This window comes from Armigeres subalbatus, chromosome 3 (assembly GCF_024139115.2).
Source record: "Armigeres subalbatus isolate Guangzhou_Male chromosome 3, GZ_Asu_2, whole genome shotgun sequence".
NCBI lineage: Eukaryota > Metazoa > Arthropoda > Insecta > Diptera > Culicidae > Armigeres > Armigeres subalbatus.
Window position 1 is genome coordinate 132,024,819 of NC_085141.1, and position 20,046 is coordinate 132,044,864.

Consider the following 20,046-nt stretch of genomic DNA (forward strand, 5'->3'; position numbering starts at 1 on the left):
CTTAACCTACTAGTTCCTGAATAACTTAAAAATACTTTTAAAGTCCTTAGAAAATGTGCATAATATTCAAACATTCCTAGTTGGGTGTAGGAGCTAGCGATCCATTTCGGCACATTTAATGTTATTATCTCCACTCACGAAGCTCCAATCATTTTTCCCGACTCGGTAGGCACTTGCACTCGCCAAGTAGGATATTGCAATATCATTATCGCTTTTGCACGACACTCGGTGTGGGAGGCTTTGGGGAACCGAGCGACCTTTGGTTAGGTCACCGAGGTGGATCAGCATCATCAAAGACACATTGCGGTGTTCTGGTTTGGGATGACAACGTCTATCTGGCTGCCTATGGAGAACCATTTGACGGAAGTGATAGAGCACGAAGACTAGAACTCTGACTCGCGAGCGCCGCTAGTACCAGCATCAGCTAAAAATGGAGAGAACTACATTTGTTTGCTTTTGGCAAAAGAGACCCTTTCGCTGCCCGGTGAATATAAGATTGTTTTTCTTTGATTAAAGACTATCTGGCGAATGTCCAATAGTAAAGCAATTGGTCATCTGGCTGCAGCAACTCTAATATGGCTTGATTTCGTCGCACATATGTAACTAAACTTAGTTTGCTACCTACTATAAATAAGAGTTTTGAGTTTGGTTGCTGACAAAAAGCATTTAAATAAACAATACAGTATCACTCGTATATTTTAAATCTACACCTATTTACAATATATTTTTGTAAGGCTTATTTTTACACGGATTCTCGGAATAGAACAGATTTTTTGACATGGGTTTTTTTTCACGGCACGCATCCATCGTTTGAAAAAAGAATCGTTTTAACAATGCACAAAATCATCGGAAAAAGCAACGATACGATATTCAGTTGATTGCCAAGCATTTTGTAAGACTTTTTCCTATCCCCGTTGCTGCGGAGTACGGAGTCAAAGCCGTCGCGTTTGAAGAAATCATAAAAAATCCGCAAGTATTCTGATTATGTCCGTCATGCTCAACTTTGATCAAGGAAATGCGCTTACGATATGTCATCCGCGGAAATGCTATGGGGTCAAACAAGAAGATGCACTCAACTTACACAGCGTTATCATGCTAAACCTGAAACAAGGAATTTTAGAAGAATTGAAAACTGAGATCCGGACCAATTTCACCATCACCGGCGCCGGTATGGCTCAATATTGGTCACCAGTTTTCACACAATGAGGATGATGTTACTCCAAATTCTGTTGGATCTCTGTGTAATTATAGCCGGCCTATCAATAACGGAGCAGCACCGTGGGCGGTTAGTCATGTTCATGCTCTTCCCAACGCAGTCCTTTGACTTCCTAGTTTATGCATCTTAAGCTTTAAGATTTTTGCCAAATTCTGCGCGCTTTCGCGAAATGCTAGTTTGATGTAATTTTGGCACTGTTATATTTAAGGCATGAAAACTCTGAGTTAGTAGTTCCAAACCAAAGTATCATTCACATCGTTCATTTTGCTTGTTATGAAGCTGTTCTGTTTGATGGAAGATAGTTTTTTTTTTATTTTTTGTTTCTGAGCTTAGGTGTGATTTGAAAAACATGTGGCACTGGGGGGGTAAATGCACAGCAAATAATTTTGAAAATTCAACGACGTGTAAAATTGCAGCTCATCCCATCAAACGAAATAACATTTGATATTTAATTGAATTTTACAAGCAAGCACCGTTTAAATTTATTTCGATTTAAAAGAATGGTGAGATCGATTGAAATTTACGTTTATTTGCATGCTCCAAATATGTGCATTAAAATACATTTAAAATCACAAAATATTTTTATCTGTGTGGGTCATGCCGCATGTTATTGAAAATATAAATTGAATTATTTTGGGACTAATTTGAAATGATCAAAACTTATTTGGATATTTTTTCAATTTTTCCACAACAAGCTTTGTACACCAATAAGATAAGCTTCGACACACCCGCATTGAACAATGCAGTATCTTGATAGCCACTAGATAAACAGCAAAAGTTCTTAGGATGTGCAATTGAACCCCCCCCCCCCAAAACCCGTAGAACTGTGGAGGACGTAGATAAAGCACCTGTCTAGCGCACTGGGGTCGTGGAATCAAACCCCACCGAAGGAAGTGGTTACCATCAATACATTTTTCGAACTTAATCTTTAACATGTTTTGCATATGCACATCAAGTTTCAGACATTGCAAGAATCCCCTATCCTAAAACCGCTCCAGTCATTTCATTCTCTTTACAATTTTTAATAAATCACGGAAGAGCAACTACAAATTGTACGGTCATAATGCTCATACTTATGTGCGCCATCCTGGTGGGAACGTCATCCAAGCTTTCCGATTTCTCGTATAACAGTAGGGGAAGAGGCCCCAAAACGCCCCCCCGATGCAAAACGCCTTTTGTGGTTTCCGTCATATTTACCGTCATTAAGATGGCCGTAACAAAACTAGATCTAAAATTATGTAGGTTAGGCGAAAAAAGTTTCAAAATAGTGTATGGGAAGCTCGGAAAAACCGAAAATTTCCACATTTTGGAGAAACATCTAACATTTTGGCGAGGCAAAACGCCCTAGTGGCGCTAACCTACAATGTACTTGCGTCTCCACGCACTATCCATACCAGAATGCTGATTCGCCGACGCATGGTACTTTGTTCCCTAGTAGTTGCCAGCTAAAAGGCGTTTTGCCTCATGAGTTTTCCGGCAACAGAATATCACCACTTTTTTGAAATGTGAATATCATCAATATGATTGAGATTTTTGACAATTTTTGAATGGCATCAACTAGCTATCTTGTTTAACTGTTGCATAATGTAAAAATACCCATGAATAGCGTTACAAATGAGACAATAAAGCAGTGTTTGCTTAGCTAGGGCATTTTGCCCCCCCTTCCCCTACTCGATTCTGTGCTCCCAGCCTTAACAGCGAACTCACGATATCCGCCCAGAATGGCAGCAAAATAAAATTTCCATTAAAAATTAGAAATTGTCCATAAACAATTAGGAAATTGCCAATAAAGAAATCAGGGTATGAGCAATAAATAAATTTAAAATTCCCACAAATAAAACAAAATTTCCATAAGCAATTAAGAATTTTCCACAAAACAAAAATAAATAAGCACTTTTGAATGCAAAAATAGCAAATATAAAAGAAGAATTTTCCATATAGAAATGAAAATGCTCCTCGAAAAAAATACAAAATTTCCATAAATAAATCAATATTAGCAATAAACAAAAAAAAAATTTCCATAAAAAATTAAAAATTGTCCACAAAATAATCAATAAAGAGCAATAAAAAAATAAGAAAATTTCCATAGAAAAATAAAAGAAAGCAATAAAGCTGATGAAATTTTACATGAACTTCAAACGCTTTTAAAGAAGGGGTCATCTATGAAAAAAAGCACAGGTTGATTGCTGTTTTATATTTTTTTATGGAAATTTTCTTATTTTTTTATTGCTCTTTATTGATCATTTTGTGGAAAATTCTTATTTTTTTATGGAAATAATATATTTATTTTGTGGAAAATTTTGTAATTTTTTATTGCTATTATTGATTTATTTATGGAAATTTTGTATTTTTTTTTCGAAAATTATGGAAAATTCTTTTTTTATCATTGCAATTTTTGCTTTAAAAAGTGCTTATTTATTTTTGTTTTGTGGAAATTTTTTAATTGTTTATGGAAATTTTGTTTCATTTGGCAAAATTTTATATTTATTTATTGCTTATATCCTGATTTCTTTATTGGCAATTTTCTAATTGTTTAGGGGGAGTATTAATTTTAGTCGCCCAGAACGCATTGCTGGTACGCCGAAGGGTCTGCTGGTGGCTTTCTAGGTTTTGGTAACAAGACCATCAGGCACCTCAGCATGGCTGACCTGTCCGGCTTTGCCATATTTCTGAGCGAGGCTATTCATCCACTGGCTTTGGATGCTATGATTGGAAGCGACCAATGCTAGTCCGCTTCAGATATACTTTCATGTCTGGTTTCAACCGGCTATAGTGAATTTGGTATCAATTGATAAGCGAACTCTCCGAAATTTTATACAACTATTGAAAGCAATTGAATGAAAGCTTCAAAAATCGAGTACCGTGCAAATTCATAATTCGGACACTTAAGGACTTTTTTAGACGAATTAAGGATTTAATAACAAGCTACTAACCTGCCATGAATGCATAACTGTCCCACGTAGATAGGAAATCAAGCAAACATGGGACTGTCATGCATTTATGGGCAGCTTCAAAATGATATGGCTAACTGTGCCCAGAATATTACAAAATTACTTCCAAACATGCAGTCCTTGGGACGAGAAAGTTGAAACATTTCTGTGAAATATTACAAAACACCATGCAAATTTGCGTGTCCGAAATATGAATTTGCATGGTATTTGAGTTTCGATAGATACTGTCTAAATCTGTGGACTAACTAATCCCCAACTGATACATCACAATCACAGACATCAAATGCGTGCAGCTTACGATTTGGTTCTAATCCTCAGTTGGATCAAGAAATCATGGAGAACAAATCCGGCGATACAGTAACGGGTGCCGATAATTCAATTGCAACAATGGAAATGGTGCCGATAATTCAATTGCATCAATGGTGATGTTTAGCAGTGGTCAGTATCAGCTTTTGGTGGCAGCAATGATTAGAAAAGAGTATTATTGAAAATAATTCAGCTCACCATTGTATGTAAAAGAAAGCTGATTTGAGAGTAATTTCCTTCAAAGTACAAAGCACAGTCTTGCAAGATTCAGTCTATTTGCTGTTATCCCGAGTTGCGCGAAAACTATTCATCGGAGAAAGAAGTGCGCAACAGTACTAAAAAAATGTATACGTTCAATCTATCGAAGTTTTCTAACATATAACACACCCAAAACAATAGACCCACTACATTATTGATTATCACAAACCTTCCCAATGCATCTAAAAGGATAATTCTTTTCAGGTAATCATATTTAATCTTAGTCCACGAATCAATAGTTTTACGCACCTTTAAAGTTGTTATCTGTTGTTTTTTAGGGAGACTTTCAGCTCAAGGCTGGCTCGTCTCGTTTCATCTGTTTATTTCTTATTATGTTCAATGGGCTCAATTGAGTGTCTTTGCGAAAGAATGTTAGGATATTCAGTATTGCTCCATTTGATGATAATAAATCGTTTGTAATCCAAATTCTTATCGACAATCCACATACATTTCGAGTTTTTAAATGTCGAGAAACCCCGATGTTTTAACATTTTTAAGATCTAAGTACCGATATAAATGACAGGCTTCCATCAGCAATTATGACAATCAAAAACTTTACTGTGTCCCTCACAGGAACTATAAATAGAAAGAGCTGCCTTGAAAACTGTTTGTTCTTCAGTTGTGACTTTGAAACAATCGATTATGTACAGGTGCGACGATAAATATTGCTTCGTACAATAGCATAATATATATCCACTTGCCAATAAATACGTGGGCCATTCAAATTTTACCTTAATTTATTTTTAAAACTGTTGGTAGTGCATGCTCCGTTAAATTTGACTACCCTTGTGTTACACTTAACTTGATGAACATTAATTACTTTTACATTAGTAATAAATCACAAAGAACTGAATCCGATTTTCAATCGTGAGGCACTTTCAGCGGTAATATTGAGCAGTAGTTAACTATATCATCCTACGTTTTGAATGATCATGCGATGCTTGTCAAAAATCGGACCGAAGTAGCTTCATGGAGTTGAATATTGTATGCTCTGGTGTAGACCATATTGTTACGATGATTCAGGACAGGTAAAAGAGCCCCAAGAGTTCTTCTACTTGGTTTTCATTGACCATTTTCATGTAATATCGTATTAAAAACATGATTTCGGCTCCTTAATGCTCCCATGGGCGTAGCCAGGATTTCGAGAAGTTTTAAAGTAGTTTTATGAAAACACATGAATATTAACACATGAAACCAAATCGAAACAATAATGATTAAAACAATAATGGATTTAAAAATGCGTGATTTATTGCTCATCAGATATTTTCAAATAAAGTGAGAAAATATTAACGAACTTAGTATTCAGAAAGAATATAAAATCTGCTATAACAATTATTATAAAAATCCTGCATTCTTCCATAAGTTTAAGAAAACTAGAACCATACATCTGAATTTCTAAACAAATCCTCTCTGAAATAATATTTATTATAAAATAGGCAGAAAAATCAATATGCAAGCTTTATCCAGGAATTCCTTCGACAATTGCTCCTGGCATTCTATCAGGGATTCTTTAGGAATGCCTCCAGCAACTTCTTCGGCAGTGTCTTCAGGAATTCCACCATAAATTTTGCCGGGAATTGATCCGAAAATTCCACCATTATTTACTCCAAGAAAATCTTCAGAACTTCTTTATAAGTTCTGCAGAATTCCCTGCAATAATTCAAATAAATTCGTGCTGTTTCCCATAATTTTTAAGAATAAGAATATTCCGTGGAAATTCCGCAGAATTGCCAGTAAACATTCCTGACAATTTCACGAAAAATCTTTGAATTTCTTGTGTAAATTCCATAAAAATTTCCGTGAATTATTTCGAATAATTTCTTGTGAAAATTTCAAAGAATTCCTCCAGGAATTCCACCGGAAATTTATACAGAAATTATACCGAAAATGAAATCAACCATGGAATTTTCGGAGGAATTCCTAGATTAATTCGCAATGAAATCCTGAAAGAATTCCGGTGGAAACTTCAAGATTTCCACTGGGAGATCCTTCAGGAGTTTCTCCGTAAATTCCTCCTGGAATTCTTCCAGGAGTTCCACCGGCATTTCCACCAAGAATTTCTCTAGGATTTCCTTCGAGAATTATTTCGGTAGTTCTATCGGCAGTTCCTCTGAAAATTCTTCCGGGAATTTCGGCAGAATTGGAATTTATTTAGGCTTCTTCAGGAATTTATATAGATTTTCCACCAGAAGCTACTCCGAGAATTTCTCTACGAGCTCCTCAGGGAATTCTCCGGGAGGTCCTCTGATGATGCTGATAGTCCAGCTACAAACCCCAACAAAGGTTTCAGCTAGACGAGATTTGTCTATAAGATGAATTCTCTTGTTTCCGAGAATGCTTGTGTTAGTTTCCCCGGGGTTCCTTTGAAAATTCTCCCGGGAGTTTCTTCAGAAATTCTTCCAGGAAATTCCTTTGAGAGTTCCTCCGAAATTAAGCTGGAAATTCCTCCCGAAGTTCTTCCGATAGTTTCTCTGGGAGCTCATCCGGGAGGTCCTCTAGGAATTCTTCTAGAAGTTCCTCCTAAAATTCCTCCTGGAGTTCTTACGGGAGATCTTACGGGAGCTCCTCCGGCAGTTCCTTCGGGAATTCCTCCGGGAGATCCACCAGCAGTTTCTACGATAACCCCTCCGGGAGTTTCACAGGCAGTTTCTCCGCGTGTTTCTCTGAAAAGGAACTCCCGGAGGAACTCCCAGAGTAGTTTCCGGAGGAACTCCCGGGGGATTTTCTATAGGAATTTCCGGAGAAATTATCAGAGGAATTCTCGAAGGAACTGCCGGTGGAACTTCTAGAGGAATTTATTGAAGAACTACAGGAAGAATTTCCGGGGGAAATCCTGGAAGAACTCTCGTAAGAATTCTAAGATGAACTCCCAAAGGAACTTCCGTAAGAATTCCAGGAGGAACTCCTGGAAGAATTCTTAAAAGAACCTTCCGTAAGAATTCCCGTAAAAACTCCCAGAGAAATTCTCCGAGGAACTTCTGGAGGAATTTGTAGATAAATGCCTAAAGAAATTCTAAATGAATTCCTGGAAGAAAGCCTGATTGAATTCCCGAAGGAACTACTGGTGGAACTTCAGAGGAACATCCGGTGGAATACCCTAGAGGAAAGGAAAAAAAATTTCTGAAAGAACTTCCGAAATCCCATTTCCCGTGAAATTCCTGCCAAATATCGTCCAGGAATTCCCTGTGAAGTTCCTGGAGGTATAACCGGAGAATTTCTTGGAAAAACTCCTGGAAGAACTCCCACAATCACTTCCGGAGGAATTCCCACATGGAAGTCCTGAAATAATTCTTAGAGAAGTTCCTAAAGGAATTTCCGAAAAAATATCTGAAGGAATTAATGCAGAAATTCCCAGATGAGATCTTGAAAGTATTCCCAGATGAATTGCCGAAGAAAATCCCTGCGGATTGTTCCGAAGAAATTTCTGGAAGAACTCTTGGCAGATATCCGAGTAAATTCCGAGTGAAGTCCGGAAGGAATTCTAGTACACTTACGCGGAAAATCTCCCGGAGAAATTCCTGGAAGGAATTCCTGGAGAAGTACCTGAAGAAACTGCGGAAAAAATACCTGTAAGAATTTCTGGGGAAATACTTGGACGAATTCCAGGAGAAATTCATGTTGATATTTCTAGAGGATTTCTTGAAGGATATTCTGAAGTAATTGCGAAAAGAATTCCAGATTGGAATGCTAGATGATTTCGCTATTGAATGTTTGGAGGTATTCCCGGAAAATTTTCTGGAAGTAATCCCGGAGGAATTAAAGTTAGAGAGGAAGAGGAATTAATAACTCCACTCTCAAGTAGATGGGATGCTCGAGAAAAAGTCTCACAGCTATTGATCACAGCGAATTTCAATCGAGATAAAGTCGATTTGAATCGAATGGTATTGATTGGTACTGTTTGATTAATTTTGCAACACACCGTCTGCTATTTGACAGATATGTCTCAAGACACTTGAACTGTATTTTTGATCTTAGCAAACGTTGAATTTACACGTTGGCAACGACATCCGTGAAGTTGTTTATTCTCCCATATTTTTTTTTTCTGAATATCCACTATTTACATCAATCATTGAATAATAGATAGTTTTATTATTTCAGGTTTCAAGGGCATAGGAATACCGGAAATATTCAAATGTATTATAGCCTTGATTATAGCCCAAATTACGTATCATTTATATAAGACGATGTGTCCGTAAAAAGGATCCGTTAGACATAAGGCTCAAAGGCTGCGGCTTATTACAAAGGAGAAAAGTTCCATTATGATGATTTTTTTCATTATGTAATAAAAATGTTATGCTCACAAACCACATAGCGCTTTAAATAGGATGCAGTTTTGTCATGCGTAGATTTCTGAGCACGAAATGAAAAAAAAGTTCTCGAAGTGGTTATTTTTGTGCTTGCAGCACCTCGTAATTTTTCCAATTTTTCGTCAAGCCATTTCAGAAATGTATATTTTGATTTTGAGCAAACTGATGCAGCTGTAAGTTTATCATCATGTTAGTAAGCACATCGACTGGTAATATTTCTGTTGTATGAACGGAGATTTGTATCGCGAATGAACGGAGGATGATGATTCCCCGTAGTACCAAATATTACTTCGATAGCATGGACCTTGGGCTGGACTGAATACATGGCGAAGGTACGCTAGTACGTCCTAAAAGCGAATCCGTTTGTCATAGTTGAATTCATTTAAAATATATGCAAAAAAAATATATGAGGTGAATATGAATTCTCATATTCGAAATAACTAATATCCTTTACTATATGAAAGTTCTGTAGGTAACTGGAAAATTTCAGAATGATGTTTACGATCACTGTCACTTTTGGATTTGACAGATGATGTATTGGTTGCGTTGCTAAAATCAGCATCTGGATTTTAAAATTTTGATTTACATCAAAATAAAGTCGCTTCGGTTGCTTGGTTAATTTTCTGCAGATAAATTCGATTTATTCTACGTGAGACACCCCTTGGCTGTAAAAAAACTAAGTAGATTTGCTGCCTCTATTAGCGTAATGATCTTCGATTTTCTTTTAGTAGAGTGTATTATCGTTGAGATTTTTAAATTCATTCTACAAACACTTTAAAATTAATAAAAATTTTAAACTCTAGGTAACTTGAAACAACATTGTTTATATTTATATTATCATTGAACTATTTGAACTATTTTTTATAATATGATACGTTCTCCAACAACAGATTATATTGAAAAAATACTGACTATTTAACTCATATAACTTTAGCATCGAACGTTACTTAGAACTCAGATATTAGGATGACTTAACGAATTACACAATTATTCAAAAGCTTTTTCCTATGTGTGAAATATGAAGACAACTCTTGAGCGAATATATCTTATTACCATAACAAAATTTGCAGAATTTCGCTGATTTGATCACAATCTGAAAAAATTCATTACATTTTTATTCAAGATTGGTTACTTGGAGGTGACAATATTACCACCCGTTGTCAACATAGACTGCTTTTAGGTATCTAATGTCATATCCAAGAAACCCTATTTTCTACTTCACGTTAAACTAATTCACTTTCGTTGTAACTATTTATTGATCCGGATTAACAATTGACAGAAAGACTGTAAAATTACTACAAAATACAAATTATAAACAATAACAGAAATTTTGACAATATGCTACTACGCGATACTCAATACAAACAGTGTTCACTGCATGAAGATAAACTAATTGTGCTAAATATTGGTACTAGTAACGGTAACACTTATGTTAAGGTCTAGACTTGTGTTTCGCCATTTAAATAATGTTGGTATAATCAATAACATAACAGGGTAAAAGGGAAATCTATACTACAACAGAAATTTTGAGATTTTTCTAGCTTTCACAATACTAAAACAAATAGTGTTCAAGTGGTCAACATAGACTATTTCTTCTAAGTATTGGTCCTAGTAGAAGCAAAACTTCTGTTCGGGTCCAGTCTTGACAATTTAAGCTACCAGGTAGCTCCAGCTGGACACCCAAAAAAAAAAAATGAAACTATGGAAAACATCAAATGAAAAAATAATTCTTACAATAACAATTATATAACTGTAAATAATATCAATAAAAATGCTTAGCACTGACATCAGCCTCCTAAGGAATCGAGCCAAAGTGCTGTGGGATCGATGAAACTCACCAAGATAGGAGTGGAACGCAGAGTGCATTTGCAAGTGCACTTTAACCGCGAAATCTAGAACAGAATGCATATCAAATGAAACGCTCGAAGCATACAACAGGCTACCTGTCTTATCACAATATACAAACACTGTGCTCTAAGAAGTAGACCACATGCGAATTCGGTCGCATATCACTAATTGCTGATTTGGGGCGTACGCGCATCGTTCTGCCACGGGGCCCATTATTGGAACATACTTTGTATAATTTTGATAATGCAGCATCGGCTCCTTCATGCTCGCACGCGCCGTTCACTGATAACGTGATCTCCAACGGTCATTCCAGTGCACCAATGGATGACACCTATAAAAGCTTTGCTGCAGCACCTGGACATCATCAGTTTGGTAGTGTTCTTACGACAAGAGCTACCGTCAGGATGAAGCTCATTGTAGTAGCTGTAGCCATCTCCCTGGCCGCCCTGGTCAGTGGATCATACGCCCCGAAAGTCGATAAAGATATCAAATATGGTAAGCTACTTCGGGTAAAAGGCTTAGAATTCATGATATTCTAATTATCGTTTTTGTTAAAATCTCCACAGCGGATAAGGACTTCCTTATGAAGCAAAAGTTCTTCTTTGAAATCTTGCGCAACATCCAAATGCCGCTTCAGTATGAGGAATACATGATGTACACCAAGATGTGGGTGGAAGATTCGACTAAATACACGGTAAGTGAAATCTTTGGCTATATGTTTTTCATCGGAAAACTAATTTGAATCATCTCAAGCAGAACTACGAACAAGTGACGGAGTTTTTCAACATGTACAAAATGGATCTATTCCTGGGAAAGGGTGAAATTTTCACCATCTATAACAAGTACCTTCTGAAGCAAACATACATGCTTTTCTCATTCCTCTACAATTCTGCTGACTGGGACACATACTACAAGAATGTCATCTGGGCTCGGGAGAACATTAACGAAGGCATGTTCATCTATGCAGTCACGCTATCCGTAATGCATCGCATCGATCTACAAGGAATCGTTTTGCCAGCTATCTACGAAATCTACCCGTACTACTTCTTTAACACCGACATTATCCGATCTGCCACCTACCGTAAGATGTACGACCCCAAGTTCGGATTCTACGGCAATGGCAAGTACAATGTTGTGTACTCCAACTTCACCATGACGTATCCGTATGAGGTTTCCATCGACAACTACATGAGTGAGGATATGATCATGAATTACTACTACGAAGATGTAGGTTTGAACTCGTACTACTTCTACTTCATGATGGACTACCCATTCTTCCTCGGTGGCGATCGATTCGGATTGCTCAAGGAACGCAGCGGAGAATTGTACTTGTATTTGCATCAGCAGCTCCTGGCCAGATATAATCTGGAACGGTTCTCAAACTACATGTACCCAATCAAGACGCTGACCTGGCAATTCCCGCTCCAGACCGGATACTTCTCATTGCTGAGCTACTGGAACGGAATTCCATTCAAATACCGAGACATCAACTACATAATCAAGGACCAAGATTACTTCAAACTGGACTGGATCAAGGACTGGGAAATGAGAATACGCAAAATCATCGATGACGGTTTCTTTTACATGGATGATGGCACCAAAATCGATTTGCGCCAATGGCAGAGCATTGATTACGTTGGAAAGTTGATGAACTATAATATGGATAATTCCGTCGGTCAGAAATTCGGATTTATTGAAACGTTCTCCAAGATGCTACTCAGCGGATCAGATTTCATGACCATGAAGACTTGGCCGTCCGTTTTGATGCAATACGAAACAACCCTCCGAGACCCAATGTTCTATAGCTTGTGGGACCGTCTGATGAGCTTCTACTACCTGTTCAAGAGCTACCTGCCTTACTACACGTTCGATGATCTCAGCTTTAAGGGCGTTGTCATTAAGGATGTTGTAATCGACAAACTGATGACTTATTTCGAGTACTTCGATTCAGATATCTCCAACGTTATTCCGATGACCAACGTCGACAAATACTGGGACTTCAATGTGCTGGGCCGCACAGTGCGCTTGAATCACAAACCATTCACATATACTTTGGATATCATTTCTGAGTTCGCCGGCAAGGGTGTGATTCGCGTCTTCTTGGGACCCAAATTCGACAAATTGATGGATCTTGAGTATTATCGCAAGTACTTCGTCGAAATGGACCAATACTTGGTTGATCTTGTCGTTGGTAAGAACAGCTTCATCCGAAACTCCCGTGACTTCTACTGGAGCGTGAAGGACCGAACGATGTACACCGAACTGTACAAGAAAATGATGCTGTCCATCGCTGGCAAGGACAAGTTCGTGCTGGACATGTCCGAGGCTCACTGTGGATTCCCGGATCGACTAATCCTTCCAAAGGGCTGGGTCAGCGGAATGAAGATGCAGTTCTACTTCATCATCACTCCATACACAATGTCTGAGACTGAGAGTGACGTAATTTACGACAGCGCCTTTATGTGCGGCAAGTACAACTTCATCGACAATCTGCCGATGGGCTTCCCCTTCGATCGCGATATCGACTACACCTACTGGTACACGAAGAATATGCTCTTCAAGGATGTGTTCATCTACCATATGGATGAAATGAAAATGAACAAGGTTTATTAGGATTAAGGATAGACTGTCTGTTGGTAATGTCTACTATTATTGGACTGAACATGTTATATGATATCTCTATGTGAATGAACGTTGCAAAGTACATACAAGCTTGATTTATGAATGACTCCAGTATCACATAACTCCTTTATCACATCAAGTTACCTCAAAAGAATCGTATTTTCTCTTATTTTGATTGTAATTATTGGCTTCCCACCTCACATCAGGACTTGTGCTAGGGCGTTTTGAGCAGCACACTTCCTCTTTTAGCCTACGGGCTGTACTGAAATTTTAGTTTGATCAAGTTGTACAGATCAATCATGAGATCATTATGAGTTTTAATAACCTCAACTGGTCGATATATTTCCAACATATGTCATTCAAGTACTAACATAAAACCGATCGTTCAAGTACTAACATCTACCAACCGAAGAGCAGTTAGGCGATTACAGGAGAGATATTCGATCCGCCATTGGTTACCCGGGCAGAAGCCATGAACAGAATAATAAAACATGATAAGGACTTGATTGATATAAGAAATAAAGGAACAGGCAGCTATAACAAAAATACTCACCGAAATATCATTTAAATATCAAGTGATATTGATCACTTCTTACAAATAGCATAACTTGGGTATGGGTCTTTTGGCATAAAGTCATTTGGCATAAGGTCATTTGGCATAACGATCATTTGGCATAGTTTTGAACTGCAACAAAAAAGTGGGTCATTTGACATAACAGACATTTGGAACTGTTAAAGGGAAAGGGTTATATTTTGCTGTATTTTTCACATAGTTAGAGTAAAAGATATTTTAGTTACCAGGAAAACGCCTACATCAAAAAAAATCTTGATTCCCTTACTTGATTCCGGACAAACACCTACTTTTAAAGAATTTATTAAATCCAAGATTGTCTCAATCCGGGCAAACGCCTACTTTCGAAGAATGAATCACATCCACCATTGCCTTACCTCGGGCTAACGCCTGGGATAAATTCACCACCTTATTCCAGGAAAACGCCTACGCCAACTCCAAGGATGAATCACATCTACCATTGCCGTATTCTGGACAAACTTCTATTTTCATAGAAGGAATCACTTTTATTTTTGAAAATGGAACAAATCCACCATTGCCTTATTGCGGACAAACTATTAAAGAAGGGATCACATTCACCATTGTCTTAATCCGGGCAAGCGCCTAATTTTAAATAAGTGATCACATTCATCATTGTCTTAATCAGGGGAGCGCCTACTTTTAAAGAAGGGGTCATATCCACCACCGTCTTATGCCAGGTAAACGTAATTTTTTTTGACGTAGGACTTACGTCTTTCTTTACTATACTGGGTGTCATTTAGATTTTTGGAAATCGAGAGCGTTACGCTGGAAGGGAAGATTTTGAACGTTACTAGCGCCTTTATCTTTAGATGGATTTTTAAGATTTATATATCAATCGACTCGGAAACTCTCCACCATTTTGCCTATTTCATTGAAACTTAAGATTATTAACGATAAGCTATTGAAAATTTCAATTCTTGTCAAAACCAGTAAAAATTTCATATGTAACCAATCCCGTGCATTCCTAACACGGACATCAGAATGCGGTATGTCACGGGCCTTCGGGTCTACCGGAAGATTTTGTATATGAAAGCCGTGTGCGAGTCATTACAATTTGTGACAGCAGCGCGTACTGACGTGCTTTTTGCTCGCGCATTTTTTTCGTTGGTTCGTTCGCTGTGTTTACCAACAGAGCGACAGCATGCAGTCACCAGGCGGTAGAACTGCGAATATGCATGAAAGAAGTGGGCGCATTTTTTGTCATACTGTGCTTGATGATGGTCGGATGCAGTGGTGTCGGTTGCGATGGATGCAATCGCCCATCGCATCGCTCGGAGTTCACGGCTAGAGGCCGATGATGTCTGAGGCAGCGAGTGCAGCGGTGGTGAATAAAGAAGAATAAAATCAGAGAGATTTGGTCTGCTCATCCAGGTAATTGGTTTCATAATCCACATGATCCTGGGATGGGTACGAGTCATGTCATATGACTGACCATATGTTAAGTTGTGCTTGGTACTAAACAACACGTTTTTGCCTTTCTCGTATACAAAGTATACGTAAAGGCTATATGTTCGCTCCAAAAATGAACTTTTTATAGGAGGTCCGGAGACCCGTAGTGTTATATACAAATCGACTCAGTAGGAGAGATCGACTATGATGGTGATATTTGAGGTTATGGCTTTCAGTCTTCTTATGCTCAAAAACGGGTTTTACGTTTTTATCCGACGTTTCGGTTACATATATTGTACCTTTATCAAGGAGTTAACTAAGTCCCGTTTTATTGTTACATTGTCTTAGCATAGAACGTTTTGTCACAACTTTATGTTAAATCGCCCCCTCTATTTTTCGGTAGGGGCTGCGAAATTGAATTTATCCGGGCACCAGGAACTATCGTGTAGTACGTTTTTAGCGCCACTTCTATTCTGAATATGGCCCAACCTGCTAAAAATGTGCCTCCCGGATAAATTGGGTCCCTTATCCTCGATCCCCCCGGGACCACTGGATGCTGCGACTACTTCGGGGGGGGCTGTGCTCATGCACTTCTTCTAAAATTCCGGCCCCTGGCTTGCTGAGATCCACTGCTACGTTGTCTCGATCCCTCGGCGGTTGTGATACAAACTTCCTCACTCGAATCCTCCTGACTTCCCCCGGCGTCGAGGGTGCTCCACCAGTTCCGGTGAAGGAAACTTCCGCACTGATGGTGCCCCGACTACCGGCAGCTATTTCAAAGGACGCTTTCGCGCATTGCGTCGATTTCGTCTTCGGGTTGCAGAGGTGGTCCGACAGTTCCGGTGGTGGATAACTGGCGGTGCCCTACATACCCGAAGCACTTCCTTCTTCTTTTTTCTTTCTTCAGCAGGTTGACAGTTCGAGTGCCGAGGTCGGTCCGACGATTCCGGTTGGCAGAAGACTTCCGGTTCGCTGGCGCCCCGACGACTCGAGACCCAACACTGCTCACTGTGCTGGATTTTGCTCCAAACCGACGCTTACTTGCTGGTCCCTTCTCCATCGACGCTGCAGCTCTGACATTATTTGTGTCACGACTCTGGTTACCGCATGCCACGTACCTTCATCGCGACACATTCGCTCTGCGATGTTGTCCGCCCTTATGGCAGGCATTCTCCTACGTGCCTCCGCAAACCTCGGGCAGTCGAATATCACGTGCTCTGGAGTCTCCTCTACGTCGATACACGCCGGGCAGAATGGCGATGACGCATGGCCACACCGGTGCAAATATTGGCGGAAACAACCGTGTCCGGACAGGAACTGTGTGAGGTAAAAGTTCACCTCACCATGCTCCCTGTTCACCCACGTCGACACATTGGGGATGAACCGATGGGTCCACCTTCCATTATCCGCATTGTCCCACTCCTGCTGCCACTTCACCATAGAGCCCAGTCTCACCGCCTTCCTCACATTTCTGGTATCCCTCCGTTGGTAGCACTCGATGTCCTCTGCTAGGGTTATGCAGACTGGAATCATCCCTGCGATAACGCAAACTGCCTCCGACGAAATAGTTCGGTACGCACTCGCGACTCGAATGGCCATTAGACGAAACACGCTATTCAGCTTCCTCCGGTTACGTTTCGTCTTGAGCGCAGCTCCCCAGGCTGGAACTCCGTACCTTAGTATCGAGGATGATACTGACGCAAGAAGACGCCTACTGCTGCCTTTCGGACCGCCGACGTTCGGCATGATCCTTGCTAACGCACTGATCATTTGAGCCGCCTTTTCACAGGAATAGTCCACGTGGGTGTTGAAGTTCAACCGGTCATCAATCATCACACCTAGATGTCTAAGAGTCCGCACCGACGGGATGTCGTGCCCTCCAATGGTAATCTGCATCCGCTGGATTACTTTGCAGTTGCTGACCAGCATTACTTCCGTTTTGTGATGAGCCAGCTGCAGCTTGACTCCATTCATCCAGGTTTCTACTGCGTCGGTCGCTTCCGCCACCAGCATTTCCACCTCCTCCAGTGACTCACCGGTTATCGTTAGGACGACATCATCCGCGAATCCGTAAATCTTTACACCTTTGGGCAACTTCAGCATCAGCACCCCGTTGTACATCACATTCCATAACGTCGGGCCTAGTATGGACCCTTGTGGAACGCCCGCCGTAACCCTGATCGACTTCTGCCCCGAGTTCGTGTCGTAAACCAGAATCCGGTTCAGGAAGTAGCTCCTAAGGATCTTACACAGGAAGTCGGGGATTCGCATTCCATGCAGCGCTGCGGCGATGGCCTCCCAGCTGGCACTATTGAACGCGTTTTTGACGTCAATCGTCACTACCGCGCAGAACCGATTGCCGCTCCTCTTCTTCTTGGACGCCCTCTCTGCATCTTCAATGACTGTCCTGATTGCATCCACAGTCGATCTGCCTTTGCGGAATCCGAACTGTTTTTCCGATAAGCCAGTCTCACCCTCCGTGAACTGTGTAAGCCTGTTAAGGATAATCCTTTCCAGAAGCTTCCCCAGTGTATCCAGCAGACATATGGGCCTATACGATGCTGGATTCCCGGCGGTTTTCCTGGTTTCGGCAGCAGCACCAGTTTCTGGATCTTCCACGTGTCCGGAAAATTACCGTCTACTAAACACTTCTGCAGCACCATCCTGAACAGATCCGGGAACGCCAAAATCGCGGATTTTAGAGCCACATTTGGAATTCCATCCGGACCCGGAGCTTTTTTCAACTTCAAACCTTTCGCCACTGATAATAGCTCGTCATTGGTGACTTGCATACCTGCAGCGGTTACTCGGTCTTCATCTTCGTACGGCGTACGCGGCCACGTCGTAGAACTATGCTGCGGGAAAAGACCGTCCACGATGATCTTCAGCTTGTCCGGACACATTTCTGCTGGCGTCGCTGGACCCCTGATCTTCTTTGCCACAACTTGATAAGCGTTACCCCAAGGATCAGCGTCAGCTTCCCGGCACAACTCCTTGAAGCAGTTAGACTTGCTGATTTGGATCGCCCGTTTGAAAGTCGCTCTAGCTTCACGAAAAACTATCTTTCGCTCCTCTCTGACCATTTCAGACCGTGCCCTCTGAACGTGTCTCCTAGCTCTGAGACAGGCAGCGCGAAGGTTAGGAAGATTTTCCTTACACCAGTAACGCGGCCGTCGGCACCTCGTTGGCTGAACTTTCCTCGGCATCGTCGCATCGCAAGCCCTCGCTAGCGTTTCCGTCAGTTGGTCTGCGTCAAGGTTTGTAGCGTCGCTGTTCACTCGAAGTGCTTCGATAAAAAGATCCTTATCGAAGTCCTTCGTCTTCCATCTTCGCCAACTAGACCTTGTCTCCCGTCGTACCGTCGGCGTTCGCGTTCCAACACTATATCGGATCGCCTGGTGATCGCTATGGGTATATTCTTCACAAACTCTCCAGTTCATGTTCCTCGCCATCGACGGACTGCAGAACGTGACATCGATGATGGACTCCCTGCCATCTCTGCGGAATGTACTAACGGTACCTTCGTTGCACAATCTTTCTTCCAGCTTAGCCAGCGCCTCCAGCAAACTGTAACCTCTGGCGTTAGTCAGTCTGCTTCCCCAATCCACTGCCCAAGCATTGAAATCGCCTCCGATGATCACTGGATTTCGGCCGATCAGCTTCTCCGTGAGTGAGTCCAGCATCCGGTTATACTGCTCCAAAGTCCACCTTGGGGGTGCGTAACAGCTACACACAAAGATCCCGTTAATTTTGGCGATTACGAAACCCTCGCTTGAACTGTCTACCACCTCTTGGATAGGAAATCTGGGATAGGGAATTGCCACGTCGCACATTGCTTATGTTGTCGACTGCCCCAACAGCTGCTGTGCGGTGTCGCAATGGTTGAGATTCAACTAGATGATCTCCATTAATCTCGGCCCGCCATCGCCTTCTTGTAGGCAGGGCATTGAAAGCCACCCGTCATGTGGTCGTTTCCATCCTCCGGTTTGCAGAGCAGGCATCTTGGTTCCTTCGTGCACTCCCTAGCAACGTGTCCTTCTCCACCACATTTCCTACAAAGACCGGATCTGTCTGGGCCACTGCAGTTTCGCGCCTGGTGTCCAAATGCCATACATTTGAAGCATCGTTCCATCTGTTTGGTGATTCGAGGGGTGAGTCTCAACGGACACATAGACCATCCGACCTTCACCTTGGCCACCTCCACCATTTTGTTGGCGGCATCTACCGGTAGTCGTATCGCTGCTATTTGTGTACCACCGTACGCTTTCCTCAACCGAATGGTCATCTGAACTTCGCCCAGCATGCATTGTGAGATCAGTGCATCCCTCAGTTCGTCTATCGTGGTGATCTCGTCCAGGTCTCTGCATTCGACCACGGCCTCCTGCGTTAAAGCCCTTACGTTTCCTTCACTACCTAAGGAATTGGCAATGAGCTCCCGGAAGGCCGAGCTCTTGACCGTGGGATCCTTCTTCAGCTCGAACAGCAATTCCCCTTCTGAATACGCCTAGTCCTCACCACTTTTCACCCAAGTCCTTGAGCACCGGGTCTTCTCTCACC

General features: G+C 41.0%; 1 protein-coding gene across 1 annotated transcript; it reads left to right on the plus strand.

Annotated features, from left to right (window-relative positions):
• Positions 1-11,230: 11,230 nt before the first annotated feature.
• LOC134226740 (hexamerin-1.1-like) lies at positions 11,231-13,597 on the plus strand. The gene is made up of 3 exons (XM_062707704.1): positions 11,231-11,381; positions 11,453-11,580; positions 11,643-13,597. The coding sequence occupies exons 1-3, from the start codon at positions 11,291-11,293 to the stop codon at positions 13,497-13,499; spliced, it is 2,076 nt and encodes a 691-aa protein (XP_062563688.1). The 5' UTR covers positions 11,231-11,290; the 3' UTR covers positions 13,500-13,597.
• Positions 13,598-20,046: the final 6,449 nt, after the last annotated feature.